The sequence below is a fragment of the Megascapheus bottae genome, chromosome 14, assembly GCF_031878675.1.
Source record: "Megascapheus bottae isolate mThoBot1 chromosome 14, mThoBot2.hap1, whole genome shotgun sequence".
Lineage (NCBI taxonomy): Eukaryota > Metazoa > Chordata > Mammalia > Rodentia > Geomyidae > Megascapheus > Megascapheus bottae.
In genome coordinates, this window is record NC_143522.1 from 12,244,624 (window position 1) to 12,263,294 (window position 18,671).

Below are 18,671 nucleotides of genomic sequence, written 5' to 3' on the forward strand. Positions count from 1 at the left end.
CCTTTGCCGGAAATGACGTGGGAGTGACGCAAACGTGTCGCGCAGACGGTGATTCCGGAAGGGACCGGAGTGAGGCGAGAACATGGTGAGAAGAGTTGGACCAATTTCGGGGATGGAGTTGTGGGGATTTAGCGCTACAGTGAGATTCCTGTACTTCTTTTTCATTCTGAGCTTAGAGCTGGGCCTTCTTCTAACGGAACCTGTGCTTTGAGACTGAGGAGAGGCGCTTGGGGAAAGGACAGGGGGTGTTACTGTAGAGATGAAAAATAACCACCCCCAGACCCAAATTATTCCCCTCCAGTAAGCAGAATAAAAAGAAAACTCTGACTCGAAAAATCTCCATGGACCCAGAGGCTGCACAAACAGGAACTTCTGAACCCTAGTCAGCCATTGTTCACACAGATGTCCATAAGCTCCAGGAACTAACTTATTTTGTGTCAAAATTAGACTGCACATATAGCATGGTATAGCATTTGTTTCCCAAACCATAAAACTACTCTCTGGGACCTAGCCAGCATGAGAACTTCCCATTAGTTTCCACCAGCCTGGGAAGCTCCCTAATCCCTATCTTATCTCACTCGACCACCGATGGGTGTAAACCTGTGATTTTTGCCTTTAAAAAGACTGTGTAAACCCTGACTGTCAACTTCTCCCCCCCCCCACCTCACTGTGTCACTGCTTTGGGGTGCGAGTGGACAAGTTCCCTGCCTGGCATGTAACCGCAATAAACCTTGCTTTTGCATTTCGGAACGTCTGACTCTCGGTGGTCTCTTGGTGGTCGTCCTGAGACTTGGGCATAACATCACAAGAGGGGAAACAAGGCGATTTTTAACAGACGAGATGTTTTTCCAGCTCTTTTAATTCTAAAATTTCTGTTTCAAGGGGAAGCAAAAGAAAACGAGGAAGTATGCGACCATGAAAAGAATGCTTAGTCTCAGAGATGAGAGACTGTGAGTGTCTGGAATCAACGAGGTTCTTAGACTGCCCAGGGGATAAGTAGTAAAAGTTCTTGTTACTTTGGTTTTCCTTACATTGTTATTGTGTCGTGGATTTATTGTGCATGGGATAACAGTCAGGTATTTAACCTGTTACACTGTGGGAAACGATGAGAATTAGACACTTTACTTTATCCCCCTATTTTATGTTTTTCCGATTGTATTATATTTAAGCCTCATAATAGTTACATGAAGTAGACGTGAATACCTTTATGTTTTGACTGTTACAATACCACATTTCTTAACGGAAAAAAAAATTGGCCTTGTCCAAAGATGGTGTCACACATCCTGCTTGTCTTACTTCTCCAATACTGATCTGCAGTGTGTGTGTGTGTGTGTGTGTGTGTGTGTGTGTGTGTGTGTGTGTGGCCTGATGTTTAAACTCATGGGCTGTGTGCTCTGAACTTTTTGCTCAAGGGTAATACTCTACCACTTGAATGGCAACTCCACCTCTAACTTTTGGGTGATTAAAAGACTCATGATTTCTCAGATCACAGCCTCCTGAGTAGCAAGAATTACAGGTGTGAGCCACTGGCGCCTGGAGTCTTAACAAACAGATACTGGAGAGATGTAAAAAGTTTCAGATGTCTCCATTTTCTAAATCTTATCCAGATCACTGTAAAGAAGTGAACTAATAGTCTCTGTTATAAGATCTGAGTGTTCAGAAGATGATCGTCAGTTTCTTGGAGATGGACTTTGGTCCTTGTTATAAGAGCTTCTGACTTAGGGAAAGTTATAGTCCACATTATCATCAAAAATATTTTGGGTTGTTATTATTATTATTGCCAGTCCTGGGCTTGAGCTCAGGCCCGAGCACTGACCTTGGACTTTTTCAAGGTTAGCTCTCTACCACTTGAGCCACAGCACCACTTCTGGCTTTTTCTATGTATGTGGTACTAAGGAATTGAACCCAGGTCTTTGTGCAGGCTGTGCAAGCACTCTACCACTAGGACAAACTCCTGGCCCATATTTTGGGTTATTGACTTTAATAGTTAACTTTGATACTTCCAACTAATTTGCTATGAAAGTGATATTAATATATCACAGGGGTTGGGCATGTGGCCTAGTGGTAGAATGCTTGCCTGGCATGCATGAAGCCCTGGTTTTGATTCCTCAATATCTCATACACAGGAAAAGCTTTAAGTGGCACTGTGGCTCAAGTGGCAAAGTACTACTCTTGAGCAAAAAAATGTCCAAGGACAGTGCCCAGGCCCTGAATTCAAGCCCCAGGACTGGCAAAAAGAAAAATCAGCTGGGTGCAGTGGCTCACACCTGTAATCCTATCTACTCACTGGTGGAGGAGACTGTAATCTTAGCTACTTAGGAGCTATCTTCAATAAACTACTCAGAAAAAAAAAAAAAAAAAAACCTCAGAAGCAGTGCTATAGTTCAAATGGTAGAGTGCTAGCCTTGAGTACAAAGAAGCTCAGGGACAGCACTGAGGCCCTGAGTTTAATCTCCATGACTGTAAAAAAAAGAAAAAGAAAGAAACTATTGAATATATTGTGACAAGGACAAATGAAAAATGAATAAATTTGAAGTACATTACAACTATAAATGAAAGCCTCACTGAAACTTGTTATATCAGTAGAGGACTGAGGCAGAGGAAAAAGAGAAAATGGTTTTGTGGGGAAAGGGAGCTAGAGGAAGAGGGCTGGGCTAATAAGGATGATGAAAGGAGGATTATAGCCCAAGAAGATTTTTTTGAATTTATAGAAATAGAACACTGAAAGTTGTTGAAAATATTTCAAAAGGGAAGAAGGAGGGGAGGGAGTAATTAGAGATTGAAATATATTATAAACATATAACCATAAAATTCCCCCATACACCAATAACTAAGCTTATAAAACAATTATAACTATTGTCATTTCTTCTTCCCTGAATTTACTTTTTTTTTTTCCAGGAAAGAAAAGGATAGGTTAAAGCCTAAAAAGAAAGAAAAGAAGGATCCCAGTGCACTGAAGGAAAGAGAAGTGTGAGTAAGCAAAAGTTTTTAAGTTTTCCATTAAAATTAGAAGAGACATGTTAAAGCCACGTATCCTTTAGGAATCCACGCTTTCCCTGAGCTGACAAGTATTTGTTAATAATTACACTCGTGAAAGTGTTAGTTCTAATGCTTTTAAAGATTTTAGATTTCATAGAGCATTAAAATTTCTCTAACACTCTGGGGATATAACTTATGCCAGCAGGTCACACCTGTAATCGTAGCTTCTTGGGAGGCTGAAATTTTAGGATTGCAACTGGAAGGCAGCCTGGGCAGGAAAGTCCATTAGACTCTTACCTCTAACCACTACTTAAGCTGTGACTCAAGTGGTAGAGTGTTAGCCTTAAGCACAAAAGCTCAGGAACAGTGCCCATGCCCTAAGTTCAAGCCCCACGACTGGCACAGACAACAAACCCAAAACCCTCTTTGGAAATATACTTTAAGATTATTTTATTTTTTGCCAAAAATCCTTTAATTGAAATAAACACTGGGAAGCTGAAACATGTTTTGTTTTGTTGTTTTTGTGGGGAAGATCAAGGTTGGAACAGACAAAATGAATGAAAAAGATAAGAGAATACAATTAAATATGTTAATATACTTATGTGAAAATGGACCCAGGTAAACCAGAAAACTGGAAGTTGTGCTGTGGCTCAAGGGATAAGGCAGTAGCCTTGAGCTGAAGAGCTCAGGGACAGCACCCAGCCCCAGAGTTCAAATCCCATGACCCAGGGGAAGGAAAAAAAAAAAATGGAACCAGGTAACTTGAGATGATGAGTGTGGTTGAGGAGATTGAGGGAAGGGGTGATATTGGTCAGATACATTGTACTCATAAATTGACATGTTAAATTGAAATCCCTTTGTAAGAATACTTAAAGGTAAGCTCAAAATTAAGGAAACAGCTGAGTACTGGGGGCTCATGCTTGTGATCCTGTGTACTCAGGAGGCTGAAGGTTAAGGATTGCTGTTCAAACCAGCTCAGGCAGGAAAGTCCCAAGAGACTTATCTCAACTATAAACTACTCAGAAAAATCTGGAAGTTGTACTATGACTCATGTGGTAGAGTGCTAGCCTTGGACAAAAAAAGCTCAAAGAATCCAGGGCTCACGCCTGTAATCCTAGCTACTCAGGAGGCTGAGATCTGAGGATCAAGGTTCAAAGCCAGCCCTGGCACAAAAGGACTCTTATCTCCAATTAACCTCTAGAAAGTGGGAAGTGGGGTAGGGCGGTAGCCTTGAGCTGAAGAGCACAAGGATAGCACCCAGGCCTAGTTCAAGACCCATGACCCACCAAAAAAAAAAAAAAGCTCAAAGACAGTGCTCACTAGAATTTACAGGTCATTAACTTTTAGATAAGAATGGGCTTTATTGTAGGAATATGTAACACATTATTCTATCCCTGGATAAACTCTTCTCCAAATCTCATTTTTACAGGATTTTAGAACCCTATGAGAATGGCAAACTTGCTGTAGTATTATTCAAAGAACTGTATTAGTTAGGTGCCAGTGGCTCCTGTTTGTAATGCTAGCTACTCTGAAGGCTGAGATATGAAGATCCCAGTTCAAAACCAGCCCAGGCAAAAAAGTCCATAAAACTCTTACTCCAATTAACCACCAGAAAACCAGAAGTAGCACTGTGGATCAAAGTGGTGGAGCACTCGGGCTCAAGAGCTCAAGGACAGAGCCCAGGCCCTGCATTTACCTGCAAAACCAAACCATACCAAACCATATTCTTCCTCTCTGTAACCATAGCTACCCTTCTAATAGAGGAAAATCTAAGGTTGGATCATTGCTTTCATTTTATTTATTTATTTATTTATTTTTTGCTAGTCCTGGGCTTGAGCTCAGGGCCTGAGCACTGTCCTTGGACTTTCTCAAGGCTAGAGCTCTACCACTTGAGCCTCAGCACCACTTCCGGCTTTTTTCTATGTATGTGGTACTGAGGAATCGAACCCGGGTCTTCATGCATGCTAGGCAAGCACTTTAACCACTAGGCCAAACTCCCGGCCCAATGGATCATTGCTTTTAAAAAGTTGTGACAAGCATGCTAATGATATGAGATTAGATATGCTGTTACTTTTTCTTTACCTTGTTTTTAAGATTTACTCCCAATAAATAGAGGGAAAGATGTTTCTGTTCTTGTGTTTTTGTTCTTTTTATAATCCAGCAAGGGCCTGAGTGCCAGCCCTCAGCTTTTTTTTTTCTTTCCCCACCACTTGAGCCACAATTCCACTTCCAGCTTCTTGGTCATTAACTGGAGATAAAATGTCTCATGGACTTCACTTCCTTGATTGGTTTTGAACTGGGATCCTTAGACCTCAGCCTTTAGGAATTAGGATTACCAGCATGAGTCACTTGTGCCTGGTTGGAAAGGTGTTTTATGTATAGTAAATTACTCCTATCAGAGACTCGTTTTTGTTTTGTTTTATTTTAATTGATACTAAAGTATCAATTTAATGTTAATTTTATGTTCTTATTTTCTTTTTTCTTTAGCCCCCAGCACCCTTCCTGCTTATTTTTTCAATATAATACACAGCTGGGTCCACCATACCACATCCTGGTTGATACCAACTTTATCAACTTTTCCATCAAAGCCAAACTGGACTTAGTACAGTCGATGATGGACTGTCTATATGCCAAGTGTGAGTATTGTCCTTTTATGATTCTGTGACATTTGTAAGAACTAGTCGTATTTGTCCAAATATATGGGAAAAAAAGTCCATATTAGGTTCTCATTAAATGAATTACTAGCCATTTAATTGCACTTGTCATATCTCTGATGATTTTCAATGAATTGATACATAACGCAGACTTGTCTAGGAATAGTTCTCACAATTAAGAAAACAATGCTTTGACTACCATAGATAACAATTTTTGACATAAAAGGGGAATTTTCTTTTTAGAATTCAGGATTTAAAATTTCTGATCCTGGGTGCCAGTGACTCATGCCTATAATCCTAGCTACTCAGGAATCTCAGCACTGAGGATCAGCCCAGTTGAAGCCACTTGGGCATGAAAGTCCATGAGATTCTTTGATTTCAATTAATAAGCAAATAACCTGAAGTAGAGCTGTGGCTGAAGTGATAGTACTCTAGTCTTGAGTGAAAAAGCCAAGACACAGCATCTAGGCCCTGAATTCAAGCCCTAATATCAGCACACACAAGAAAATGTGTATGGGCCACGAGCATAGCATAGTAGTACAGTGCTTGCCTAGCATGCATGAAGCCCTGGGTTGGATTCCTCAGTACCACATATAGAGAAAAAGCTGGAAGTGGTGTTATGGCTCAAGTGGTAGAGGGCTAGCCTTGAGCTGAAGAGCTCAGGGATAGTGCCCAGACCTAGAGTTCAAGCCCCATGGCCTACCAAAAAAAAAAAAAAAAAAAAAAGGCGTGAAAGTGTGTGTGTGTGTGTGTGTGTGTGTGTGTGTGTAAATGAAAATCTTTATTTTTTGCAGTATATCTGTGTATATATTCTATTGTATTCAGGAAAATACCTTTGTCCATTTCATTCCACTATACAAAGCTGAATAAGACATTTTGCTATTTTTAAATTACAGATCTAGAATTTTGAAAATGTTCAGTTTCTAAGTTCATTCAGATGGTATTTATTTGTACCAATGAATAAAATAAAGGGTCTGAAGTAGTTTATACATTGGTATGCAATTTACCAATAGCAGTGTTCTGGTAAGCTTCTGTATATTTTTGTTTGTTTGTTTTTGTCAGTTGTGGGGCTTGAACTCTGGGCCTGGGTGTTGTCCCTGTGCTTTTCAGCTCAAGGCTAGCGCTCCACCACTTGAGCCACAGCGCCCCTCCTGGTTTTCTGGTGGTTAATTGAGATAAGAGTCTCATGGACTTTTGTGCCCAGGCTGCCTTTCAGCCGAGATCCTCAGATCTCAGCTTTCTGAATAGGTAGAATTACAGGCATGAGCCACCGGTGCCCAGCTTTATTTTATTTTATTTTTTAATTTTTTTTTTTGCCACTTGTGGGGCTTGAACTCAGTGCCTGGGCACTGTCCTTGGACTTTTCTCAAGGCTAGAGCTCTACCCTTGAGCCACAGCATCACTTCTATGTATGTGGTGCCAAGGAATTGAACCCAGGTCTTCATGCATGCTAGGCAAGCACTCTACCATGAGACCAAATTCCCAGCCCCCTATATATTTATTTTTTGTAACCCTTTTTTTTTTTTTGGCTAATCCTGGGGCTTGAACTCAGGGCCTGAACACTGTCCTTGGGCTTTCCTCAAGGCTGGTGCTCTACCACTTGAGCAATAGCACCACTTCCAGCTTTTTTTTTTTTCTTCTTCTATGTTTGTGATACCAAGGAATCGAGCCTGGGCCTTTGTGCATACTAGGCAAGCACTCTTATCAGTAGGCCAAATTCCTGGCCCCCTATTTTTTTAGTAACACATTTAAAGTTACAAAAGAAAGCTAGACTTACATGTCATAAATAAACCAACATGGAGTCTAGCAGGCATCTTCTTCTGCCCAGGAGTCCTATTGTTTTAGTTTCTTTGTCAATAGACTCTCCGTTTAACTAGCAAAAAAGCTGGACTAGAGGTGTAACTAAAGTGGTAGAGTACTATCTATGAGCAAAAAAAGCTGAGTAAGAGCTCAAGGCCCTGAATTCAAGTTCTGATAACAGTAAACACTAATTTTTTAAATCTAGTATAAATACAGAAAGGTTGCTATTACGCTTGTCCTTAGAAAAGGGTATTTTAAAAAATCTGTATGTAAGCTGTGTGAATTAGAGGCTTCTTTTTTTCTTTTTTTGCCAGTTGTGGGCCTTGAACTCAGAGCCTGAACACTGTCCTTGGGCTTTCTCTCAAGGGTAGACCTCTACCATTTGAGCTACTGTACCACTCTGGCTTTTTTTCTATATGTGTGTACCAAGGACTCAAACATGGGTCTTCGTATATGCTAGGCAAGCACTCTACCACTAAGCCAAACTCCCGGCCCTAGAGGTTATTTTTATCTGTTAATAAAATGAGCTAGGTACTGTTAGCTCACACCTGTAATCTTAGCTACTCAGCAAACAGGAATCTGAGGATCACAGTTCAAAGTCAGCCCAGGCAGAAAAATCCTTGCAAGAATCATCTCCAGCTAAGCACTAGAAAGTTGGTCATGGAGCTGTTGCTCAAAGTGTTAGAATGCTAGCTTTGAGCAAGAACAACTTTTTTCTTCTTTTTAAAATAATTTTATTGAGCTGGGATTTTGGCCTAGTGGTAAAGTACTCTTTGGCATGCACGAAGCCCTGGGTTCAATTCCCCGGACCCACATACATGGAAAAAGCCAAAAGTGGCAGAATGCTAGCCTTGAGCAAAAAGGCTCTGAGTTCAAGCTCCAGGACTGGCAAAAATAAATAAACTAAATAAAAATAAAACAACTTTATTTAGCTATTATTTATCAGCTTAAGGTATACAATTTAATGGTCTTTAGCATATCCACAGACTTTGAGTCAGTTCATCACTATAATTTTAGAACATTTTTATTACTACAAGAAAAGACCTCAAATCCTTTAGTCACTCAACCCTTCTATGCCCTACTCCACCCCTCAACTTCCCTCCTGAGTGAGACAGATCAACTTCTGCCCCTATATCTAGATTTGCTTATTCTGGACATTTTATAGGCGTTTTGATAGGCGTAATGGTTTCCCTCATTTGTAATAAATAGTACACATCTAGGACTCTCCTAGCAGAGGATTACAGTAGCTCAAAACCTAGGTACATAAGGTCATATAGGATGAGGCTAAATGAAAGGATTTCTAGGATATGGAAACAGGAGCTTTATCTTGTGTGATTGTTGTTCTTAATGTACTATGTTCTCTTCTCTTTTTTTGCCCTTATAGTTAATCTCATATTGTTACTGCATCTGACTTTGTTAACTGGTATATTATATATACTTTTTTTATTTAAAATAGGAAAGGGAAGGAGAAAAAACAAGATGATTGGGAAGGAGTGGGTGGAGGGAAATGGGGACAAAAACATGAGAAGGGGTATCAATGTGAGAATAATGCACCTACCGGATGAATGTAACTGTAACCCCTCTATACATTATCCCGGCAATTAAAAAATATATATATGTTTTGCTGGGCATAGTAGCTCACGCCTATAATCCTAGCTACTCAAGAAGCTGAGATCTGAAGATTGCAGTTCAAAGCCAGCCCGGGCACTAAAATGTCCGTGAGACTCTTATCTCCAATTAATCACCAGAAAATCAGAAATGGTGCTGTGTCTCAAGGGGTAGCGCAGTAGCCTTGAACTGAAGAGCTCAGGGATAGCGCCCAGGCCCAGAGTTCAAGTCCCACGACCAACAACAACAACAAAAAAGAATAAAGAAAAAAAATCATGCTTTATTTTCATACATTTATTATGGTATTTCAAGGATAATTCCAGTTAGCATGTATGAGTATTTTAATGTGCTTGTGTTGGTATTGGGACTTGAACTCCAGGTCTCACACTTTCATTTATGTTTTTTGCTTAAAGCTAATATGCTATCATTTGAGGTACACCTCCACTTCTAGCTTTTGGTGATTAATTGGAGGCTAGAGTTTTACAGATTGATGTACAGGCTGACTTTGAGTGGAGATTCTCCATTCAAATCTTAGCCTTAAGTAGCTAGGATTACAAGTGAGCACTACCAACACCCCTCCCAGCTATCAGTATTATATTTATTTCTATTATTTTATTTAATTTATTTTTGCCGGTACTACGTCTGGAACTCAGACTGGGTACTGTGCCTGAGCTTTTCTGCTCAAGTATAGTGCTCTACCACTTAAGACATAGTTTCAATTCCAGCTCTCCCCACCTCCACCCTGCCCCATGTTTAATTGGAGATCAAAGTCTGACAGCCTTTTCTGCCTAGACTAGCTTAGAACTGTGATCCTCAGAATTTAGCCTCTTAAGTAGGCACAATTTATAGGCATGAGCCACCAGCTCCTGGCTCCAACTTCACCATTTTTTATAGAGTTCTGTAACTCTTTCTTAGGTTTTTCATTATAAAATGGGAATGATGATAATTAAGGCAACAATGCTACCTGGTGGAGATTATTGTAAAAGTAGGTGAAGTTATTCTTAACAAGTGTCTGGTATATAGCATATTATCATAAACTACTATAAGCTTTATACATTAAGAAAATTAGCCCTTTGACAAATATGTAAAGAATTTTACCTGCTTTATTTTTATTCTATTGTGTATGGTAAAGATTACATTTTTCAAAAAATTCCACACTTTATGGGCTGAGAGTTTGGCCTAGTGGTAGAGTGCTTGCCTAGCATGCACAAAGATCTGGGTTCGATTCCTTGGTACCACATACATAGAAAAAAGCCAGAAGTGGTGCTGAGGCTCAAGTGGTGAGAAAGTCCAGGGACAGTGCTCAGGCCCTGAGCTCAAGCCCAGGACTAGCAAAAAAAAAAATCCACACTTTATCCCTCATTTAAATTTTACCATCTAGAACTTATAAAAAAAATAATAATGACTGGATTTAAATTTTTTTTTCTCAGACCTGTTTGTGACAGATAGTTGTTGAAGTCTTAAATGTGGACTTGGGAAAGTTTCTTAGCTTCTTTGTAAATAGAGGTAAATAGAGTTTCTTCTAGTCCTTTCTGTTTATTACAGCATTATTCTAGTGTCATTCCGGAAGTCTACTGGGTCTTTTAAAGACTAACAGGAGATACAGAGGATTTTTTCACAAGTGTTATTACTAATTTTTTGTGCTTTTTTTTTCCTGTCAGGTATCCCTTGCATAACTGACTGTGTAATGGCTGAAATTGAGAAACTGGGACAGAAGTATCGAGTGGCTCTAAGGTAAGAGTAGTCTAGGTTTATTCTAGGTTATTGGCGATTGTTTTGGTCCTCCTTCATCTTTGCTGTCCTAAGATTCTTTTAGCCTACTAGCTTAAAATAAAAAATGACTTTTGTGATTAAAATGCTGATATTTGAAGTTAAGAAAATTTTATGTGAGCGGCTGAGGTTGGAAGAATCGCAGTTTATTCAGTATGTCCTCCCACAGTTCTACTTTGTTTTTGTTTAATAGAATGGGACACCAAAGCACATTTAGCTTTTAGTTTGTTGGTGGATGTTTTGACTACCTTCAGTTTTTCTCTACCATAAACTGTGTGGTAGTGACCAGCCCTAACCTGTCTTTCCCCTACTTTGTGTCACACAACTTCCCAAAAGTGACATGATTGGGTCAAGACTAATTTGGATTTAAATCTTGGTTTTCAGAAAGCTGAAAAATCTCCACATAATCAGATTATGTTTGTGTTACAGGTGTGTTTTAGGAAGTTATCCATTGTTTCCTTTAATATACTGTTACAATCCCACAGAATCGCTAAGGATCCACGATTTGAACGATTACCATGCACACACAAAGGAACCTATGCAGATGACTGCTTAGTTCAAAGAGTAACTCAGGTATCATTTTTATTTTATATTTTTAAACTTCAACTTAAGCCCTGGTCACTGTCCATGGGCTTTGGTACTAAAAGCTAGCGGTCTATCACTTGATCCCTTGGTCCATAACTCCACTTCCAGCCTTTTGGTGATTAATTGGAGGGAAGGAGCTCATGGACTCTTCTGCCTAGGCTGGCTTCCAATCATTATCCTTCCAACCATTATCCATGTCAGCCTTCTTAGTAGCTACAAGTATAGACATGAGCCACTAGTACCGGGCACTGTCACCATTTTTTTAAATTTAAATTTTGCTATTTTTTTTAAGACAAGCTTATTATTATCACTTGAAAAGACATGGTCAGTAAAGTATCTAAGAATATAAATGGTAAAATAAAAAGGACTTTATAGCAACCTTTCATAACTAACATATGCATTTACTTGAGAGAAAGGATTGGAAATATATACTACAATTATAATGAAAAGAGAAAATGCTTGAAAAGGAAACATGGTTTCAAATCTCAACATATGGACTGACTCAGTATATGACTTGGGACACTTATTTATTCATTATCTCCCAAATCTCTGCAAAATGATTTGTGTAGACTAATGTGGTATAATAATATGTCAGGTTCTACCTCTCTGCATCTAAAATAAGGTACATTTCCTCCTTACAGGAATTTTGTCCCCTCTCTACAATATTTTTTAGCTGTATATGAGAATCTCTCTCAGGGTTCTGTCTCACACATACCGTAGGATAAGTATGTTTTGAATTCTTCCATTTTTGACCATGTTGTCAAACACAAGAACTGCTAATGATTTTTTTTTTGGGGGGGGGGGCAGTCCTGGGGTTTAATCTCAGGCCTGAGCACTATCCTTGGGCTTTCCTCAAGGCTAGCACTCTTCCACTTGCGCCACAGTACCACTTTCGGCTTTTTCTTTTCTTTCTTTCTTTCTTTCTTTTTTTTTTTTTTTACCAGTCCTGGGCTTGAGCTTAGGGCCTGAGCACTGTCCTTGGACTTTCTCAAGGCTAGAGCTCTACCGCTTGAGCCTCAGCACCATTTCTGGATTTTATCTATGTATGTGGTACCGAGGAATCGAACCCGGGTCTTTATGCATGCTAGGCAAGCACTTTAACCACTAGGCCAAACTCCCGGCCCTCTTTTCTTTCTTTCATCCTCTCCCCCACCCCCACCCCTCTCTCTCTTTTTGCCAGTCTTGAACCCAGAGCCTGAACACTGCACTTGGTTTTTCTCAAGATTAGAACTCTACCACTTGAGCCTCAGCACCACTTCTGTCTTTTTCTAAAAGTATGTGGTACCAAGGAATCGAACCCGGGTCTTCATGCAGGCTAGGCAAGCACTCTACCACTAGGCCAAACTCCCTGCCCTAATGATTGATTTTATAAGGACCTCTCCCAGGTTGGAGATATAACTCATTTTGAACATTTACCTAGCATGTACTAAGCCTGGAGTTTGATCACTAATATTTCCTCCCCTCACCCTTGAACCCTACCACCCCTCCCCCCCAAAAAAAGGAAAGAGAGAAGGGGAGGCAAGTGGAAGAGAGAAAAGAATTCACTTCTCCTGAAGATGATAATCGCCATGATCTTCATCTGATTACCACATGTCCTTTAGCCACATACTCCATCAGATGGGGCCAGCATTTCCCTTAATTTCCCATAGCACAGTTGCCACAACATTATAACTTTGATAACATAAAACTCGATGCTTTTAGTAGCCAGTGGCTCATACCAGTAATCTTAGCTGTTCAATAAGCTAAGATCTGAGGACTGAGGTTAACCCAGAAGGAAAGCTGTAAGACTATCTCCAATGAACCACTCAAAACCAAAGTGGACCTGTGGCTCAAGTGATAAAGTGCTAGTCTTGAGCAAAAGAAGCACAGGCAAGCTGGGCACTGGCTCATGCCTGTAATCCTAGCTACTCAGGAGACTGAGATCTAAGGATCAAGGTTCAAAGCCAGCCTGGGCACAAAAGAACCTGAGACTCTTATTCCAATTAACCCCTAGAAAACAACCCCTAAAAAATGGGAAGTGGTGCTTGATTCCAGGGTAGAGCCATAGCCTTGAGCTGAAGAGCTCAGAGACAACGCTCAGGCCCAGGAGTAGGGTGGTAGCCTTGAGCTAAAGAGCTCTGGGACAGGGCCCAAGCCAAGTTCAAGCCCTATGACCCACCAGAAGGAGAAGAAGGAGAAGAAGAAGAGGAGGAAGAGGAAGAGGAGGAGGAGGAAGGGGAGGAGGAGGAGGAGGAAGGGGAGGAGGAAGGGGAGGAAGAGGAAGACGAGGAGGAGGAGGAGGAGAAGCAGCATAGGCAAAAAGAAAATAAATCAACAACAACAACAAAAACCCTAATGCTGACTTAGATATAACTTAAGTACAACACAAAGTTTTTAAATATTATACCTTTCAGAGGTGTTAGGCTCAAATTCTTAGAGATGTTTCTTTTTTTTTCTTTCTTTTTTTTTTGCCAGTTCTGTGTTTGGGCTCAGGGCCTGAGAACTGTCCTTGGGTTTTCTCAAGGCTAGAGCTCTACCACTTGAACCTCAGCACCACTTCCAGCTTTTTCTAAGTATGTGGTACCAAGGAATCAAATGCGGGTCTTCATGCATGCTAGGCAAGCACCCTAACACTAGGCCAAACTCCCTGCCAAGATGTTTCTTTATGTTCTCCAGGGCAGAAGTAGCCTTCCTTCAACATGAAAGGCCTCAGGGCATACACAAAAGAACGAGAGCACTTGCTCTGCATTTGCATGGGATCCATCCGAATATTTTCCTGAAGCTAACAATTTGTCTCTCTTAAATGTGAAAAGAAAGTCCCTTCCACTCATGAAGGTTTTCGTTCTTTTTTGTTTTGTTTTGTTGCCCATTGTGGGACTTGAACTCAGGACCTAGGTTCGGTCTCTGAACTTTTTTGCTGGATAACTTGAGCCACAGCTCCACTTCTATCTTTTTTTGCTATATAACTGTCTCATACTCTTTTTTTTTTTTCCCCAGAGCTGGCTTTGAACTGTAATCGTCTTCTGTGTAGCTAGGATTATGAGTATGAACTACTGGCGCCTAGCTCACCTAAAAAGTTTTTACCTTAGGGCCGGGCACAGTGGCTCACACCTGTAATTCTAGCTACTCAGGAGGTTGAGATCTGAGGATGGAGGTTCAAATCCAGCCCTGGCACTAAAGTCTCTTATCTAATTAATCACTAGAAAAGGGGAAGTAGGACTGTGGCTCAAGGGGTAGAGTGTTAGCCTTGAGCTAAAGAGCTCAAGGGCAGTGCCCAAGACCCAGAGTTCAAACCCCATGACTGACAAAAAAGTTTTTACCTTAATCCCTTCAAGATTCTTAGAACCAATCACATTCAGCCCAGGCAACTTGTTCTTCATTTCACAAATAGGAATTCGTTGACCATAGTAGCTACTCCACAAATGTTGCAGTCTTTCCTGACCTAGTTACTATGAAATGAATGAATATTTATTTATAAGTACACGTTCCTCTGTACTAAAAGTGTCATTTTCCAGTAGTCATTAAAAATAAACTTAAGAGAGCTGGGTGTATTTATTGAATCTCTCTTTTAGCACAAGTGTTACATTGTGGCTACTGTTGACCGAGACCTTAAACGAAGAATCCGGAAGATCCCGGGAGTTCCTATCATGTACATTTCTAATCATAGGTAAGAAATTATTCTTGGAAACCTGACTAGATGTACATAGTTTATCAATAAAAAATGAGATCTTTCAACAATAAAAATGACATCAAATTATACAGCTATAAAAGGATTTTTCAAAGCTAGGCACTGGTTGGCTCATGCCTTAATCCTACCTACTTGGGAAGCTAAGATCTGAGGATCACAGTTTGAAGCCAGCCTGGGCAGAAAAGTCTGTGAGACTCTTTAGTAAACTACAAAAGAAAAAAAAAAAGCCAGAAGTAGAGCTGTGGCTCAAGTGGTAGAGCCTTGAGCAAAAGAAGCTCAGGGACAGTGCCCAGACTCTGAGTTAAAGCCCCAGTCCAGGCACAAAAATTAATTAAAGTAAAATAAAAGAATTTCAAAGAAAGTACTGTTTCAAATATTTGTAATGTTAGAGTTGAAGGAATAAGACAAATAGCCAGAACAAAGGTAAAGATAAAGATAGGTTTTAGAAATCATGGACCAGGGGCCGGGAGTTTGGCCTAGTGGTAGAGTGCTTGCCTAGCATGCACGAAGACCTGGGTTTGATTCCTTGGTACCACATACTTAGAAAAAGCCGGAAGTGGTGCTGAGGCTCAAGTGGTAGAGCTCTAGCCTTGAGAAAAATCCAAGGACAGTGCTCAGGCCCTGAGCTCAAGCCCAGGACTGGCAAAAAAAAAAAAAAAAAAAAAAAATCATGGATCGTTTTAAGTATAGGTAATCTTTTTGGCTAAAGATACCTGGACTTACTTCCTGGCTTCCCTATTTGGCTAACTTTGTGTCAGTATTTTGCTATAATTCATTCTTTATGAGATCCCTCTGGCAGAAAGAATTTCTAGTTGGGAGGTAGTGAGAGTAGTATGGTCAGTAAAGGATCGATTTTTAAATAGTTTCTGTACCCACCGTTCTTACCAGTGCTAATTTTCTCTTCTGATCAGATACAACATTGAGCGGATGCCAGATGATTATGGAGCCCCTCGGTTCTAATACTTACAAGACACAGTTACACTACCTTCCTTGGACCAGCTTTCTCTATTGCCTGTTCCTAGTAGTTCAATAATCAGCATGATTATTATTCTCTTCACTCATTGGCTCTATTATGAGCTGATTATGGTTAAATATACTCACTTTTTAATGTTTTTGAAATTGATACGTTGTCTTATTTAAAAGTTTGCTTTGTGTGGTGGTACACACCTAATCTTAGCTACATAAGAGACAGAGACCAGAGGATTGGCAGTTTAAGGCTAGTTCCAGCCATCACCACCACCACCCCCAAAAAGAAGCACAAGACCATTCTTTTCAAAGTTAATAAATTATTTAAATAAATAAAATAACTTTAAAGCCAGGCACCAGTGGCTCCTGCCTGTAATCCTAGCTACACAGGAGTCTGAGATCCGAGGATCGCCAGCCTGGGCTCAATGTGGTAGAGCACTATCCTTGAACTGAAGAGCTCAGGGGCAGAGCCCTGGCCCAAAGCACAGGACAGACAACGAAAACAGCAACTTAAAAAAATAAAGAGGGGCCGGGAGTTTGGCCTAGTGGTTAAGGTGCTTGCCTAGCATGCATGAGGACCCGGGTTCGATTCCTCGGTACCACATAGAAAAAAGCCGGAAGTGGTGCTGAGGCTCAAGTGGTAGAGCTCTAGCCTTGAGAAAAGCCAAGGACAGTGCTCAGGCCTTGAGCTCAAGCCCAGGACTGGCAAAAAAAAAAAAAGAAAGAAAGAAACCAAAGGACACAATTCTAGTGGTCGAGTGGTTGCCTAACAAGTACAAGGCCCTGAGTTGAAACCTCCATATATGTACATACCAAAAGACTTGCATGTCAAAACAATGAACCAAGAATGAAATGTAACCTTTGCAGTAGGAGAAAAAGCCTAAGGATCATATCTAATTAGATTAATAGGCCGGGAGCCTGGCCTAGTAGTACAAAGTACTACTAGTAGTGCCTGCCTAGCTTGTACAAAGCCTTCGATTTGTGGCGCATACACCGAAAAAGCCAGAAGTGGTACTATGGCTCAGGTGGTAGAGTGTTAGCTTTGAGAAAGCCCAAGGACAATGCTCAAGCCCTGAGTTCAAGCCCCAGGCCAGGCAAAAATATAGATTAATTACCAGAGTATTCAAGGAACTTTAACCACCACCACAACAAAAAAATCAAGTATCTATAATCCCAGGTAGTCCAGAGACAGAGTTTGAGTGATTCACAGTTTAAGACCAGCTCAGGAAAAACATTAGTGAGACACCCCGCCCATCTCAAGCAACAGTCGGTTCCATGGTGATATTTCTGATGCCAGCTACATGGAAGGCATTTGTAAGAGGATTGTGGTCCAGTGCTGGCCACAGGCAAAATTGTAAGACTCTATCTGAAAAATAACTAAAGTAAAAAAGGAATGAGGTAATAAAGTTTTAAAAAAAAAAGTTGGGGAGGGTGAGGTGATAGAGGTGAGTTCATAAAGCCCCTGTCCTGCCTCCTGTAATCTGAGCTACTCAGAAGGCTGAGATCTGAGAATCGGAAGTTCAAAGCCTGCCTGGGCACTAAAATCCTGAGACTCTTATCTCCAATTAACCGCTAGAAAAGGAAAAGTGGCCCTGTGGCTCCAGGGGTAGGTTGGTAGTTGAGCTGAAACAGTCAGGGACAGTGCCCAGGCCGAGTTCAAGCCCCATGACTGAAAAAAAAAAAAAGCCTCCAGAAAGTCCTAGAGACTTCCTCTGGTTATGCTATATAACCAGGCAATGGTACTATCTTCCATATAGTTACTGAGAGCCCTCGTTTAGGGAGAAAAATGGAGAGACTACCTAGAACCTACTAGGCAAGGACAAAAAGAAAAGACAAAGTTTCCTACCTACTTTTTTTTTTTTTTTGGTGGGTCATGGGGCTTGAACTTAGCCTGGGCACTGTCCCTGAGCTTTTCAGCTCAAGGCTACCACTCTACCCCTGGGCATGGGCATTGTCCCTGAGCTCTTCAACTCAAGGCTACTGCCCTACTCGAGCCAAGCCCCACTTACCATTTTCTAGAGATTGGAGATAAGAATTTTAGGTTCTGTTGTGCCTGGGCTGGTTTTGAACCATGATCCTCAGATCTCAGCCTCCCGAGTAGCTAGGATTACAGGTGTGAGCACCTTGCCTGGCTTCCTGCCTTTCTCTACCTAATTTTTTCTATGATGGCTTTTCTTATCCTTCTCCTTCCCACATTTTTTGGGGGGGGGGGCAGTCCTGAGCTTGAGCTCAAGGCCTGAACACTGTTCTTGGGCTTTCTCAAGGCTAGTGCTCTACTACTTGAGCTACTTCCAGCTTTTTCTATGTATATGGTACCGAGGAATTGAACCCAGGTCTTCATGCATGCTAGGCAAGCACTCTACCAATAGGCCAAACCCCCGGCCCCATTCTTTTCACTTTTTAAAAACAAAACCAAATTGTGAGTCTTCCACCAATGGCTTATGTCCTAATCTTAAACTATCCAGGACAGAGAAGTCCTCGAGACTCTTAATCTCCATTTAACCACCATAAAACTGAAGTAGAGCTGTAGCTCAAGTGGTAGAACACCACCCTTCAGTGAAAAAGCTAAGGGACAGCACCCAAAGTTCAAGTGCCAGTACCAGCATCAAAAGAAAAGAAAAAAAAAATGGAAGGGGCACTAT

At 40.8% G+C, this 18,671-nt stretch overlaps 1 protein-coding gene across 1 annotated transcript; it reads left to right on the forward strand.

Annotated features, from left to right (window-relative positions):
* The first annotated feature begins 8 nt into the window (after positions 1-8).
* Fcf1 (FCF1 rRNA-processing protein) lies at positions 9-16,182 on the forward strand. The gene is made up of 8 exons (XM_090344482.1): positions 9-85; positions 883-950; positions 2,899-2,970; positions 5,467-5,615; positions 10,703-10,775; positions 11,297-11,384; positions 14,948-15,042; positions 15,975-16,182. The coding sequence occupies exons 1-8, from the start codon at positions 83-85 to the stop codon at positions 16,021-16,023; spliced, it is 597 nt and encodes a 198-aa protein (XP_090200608.1). The 5' UTR covers positions 9-82; the 3' UTR covers positions 16,024-16,182.
* The last annotated feature ends 2,489 nt before the right edge of the window (positions 16,183-18,671 follow it).

Coding starts and splice junctions, on each gene's coding strand:
- Fcf1 (XM_090344482.1), top strand. Junction 951..2,898: donor AGTCTCAGAGATGAGAGACT/GTGAGTGTCTGG, acceptor TTTTTTTTCCAG/GAAAGAAAAGGATAGGTTAA. Junction 10,776..11,296: donor AAGTATCGAGTGGCTCTAAG/GTAAGAGTAGTC, acceptor ACAATCCCACAG/AATCGCTAAGGATCCACGAT.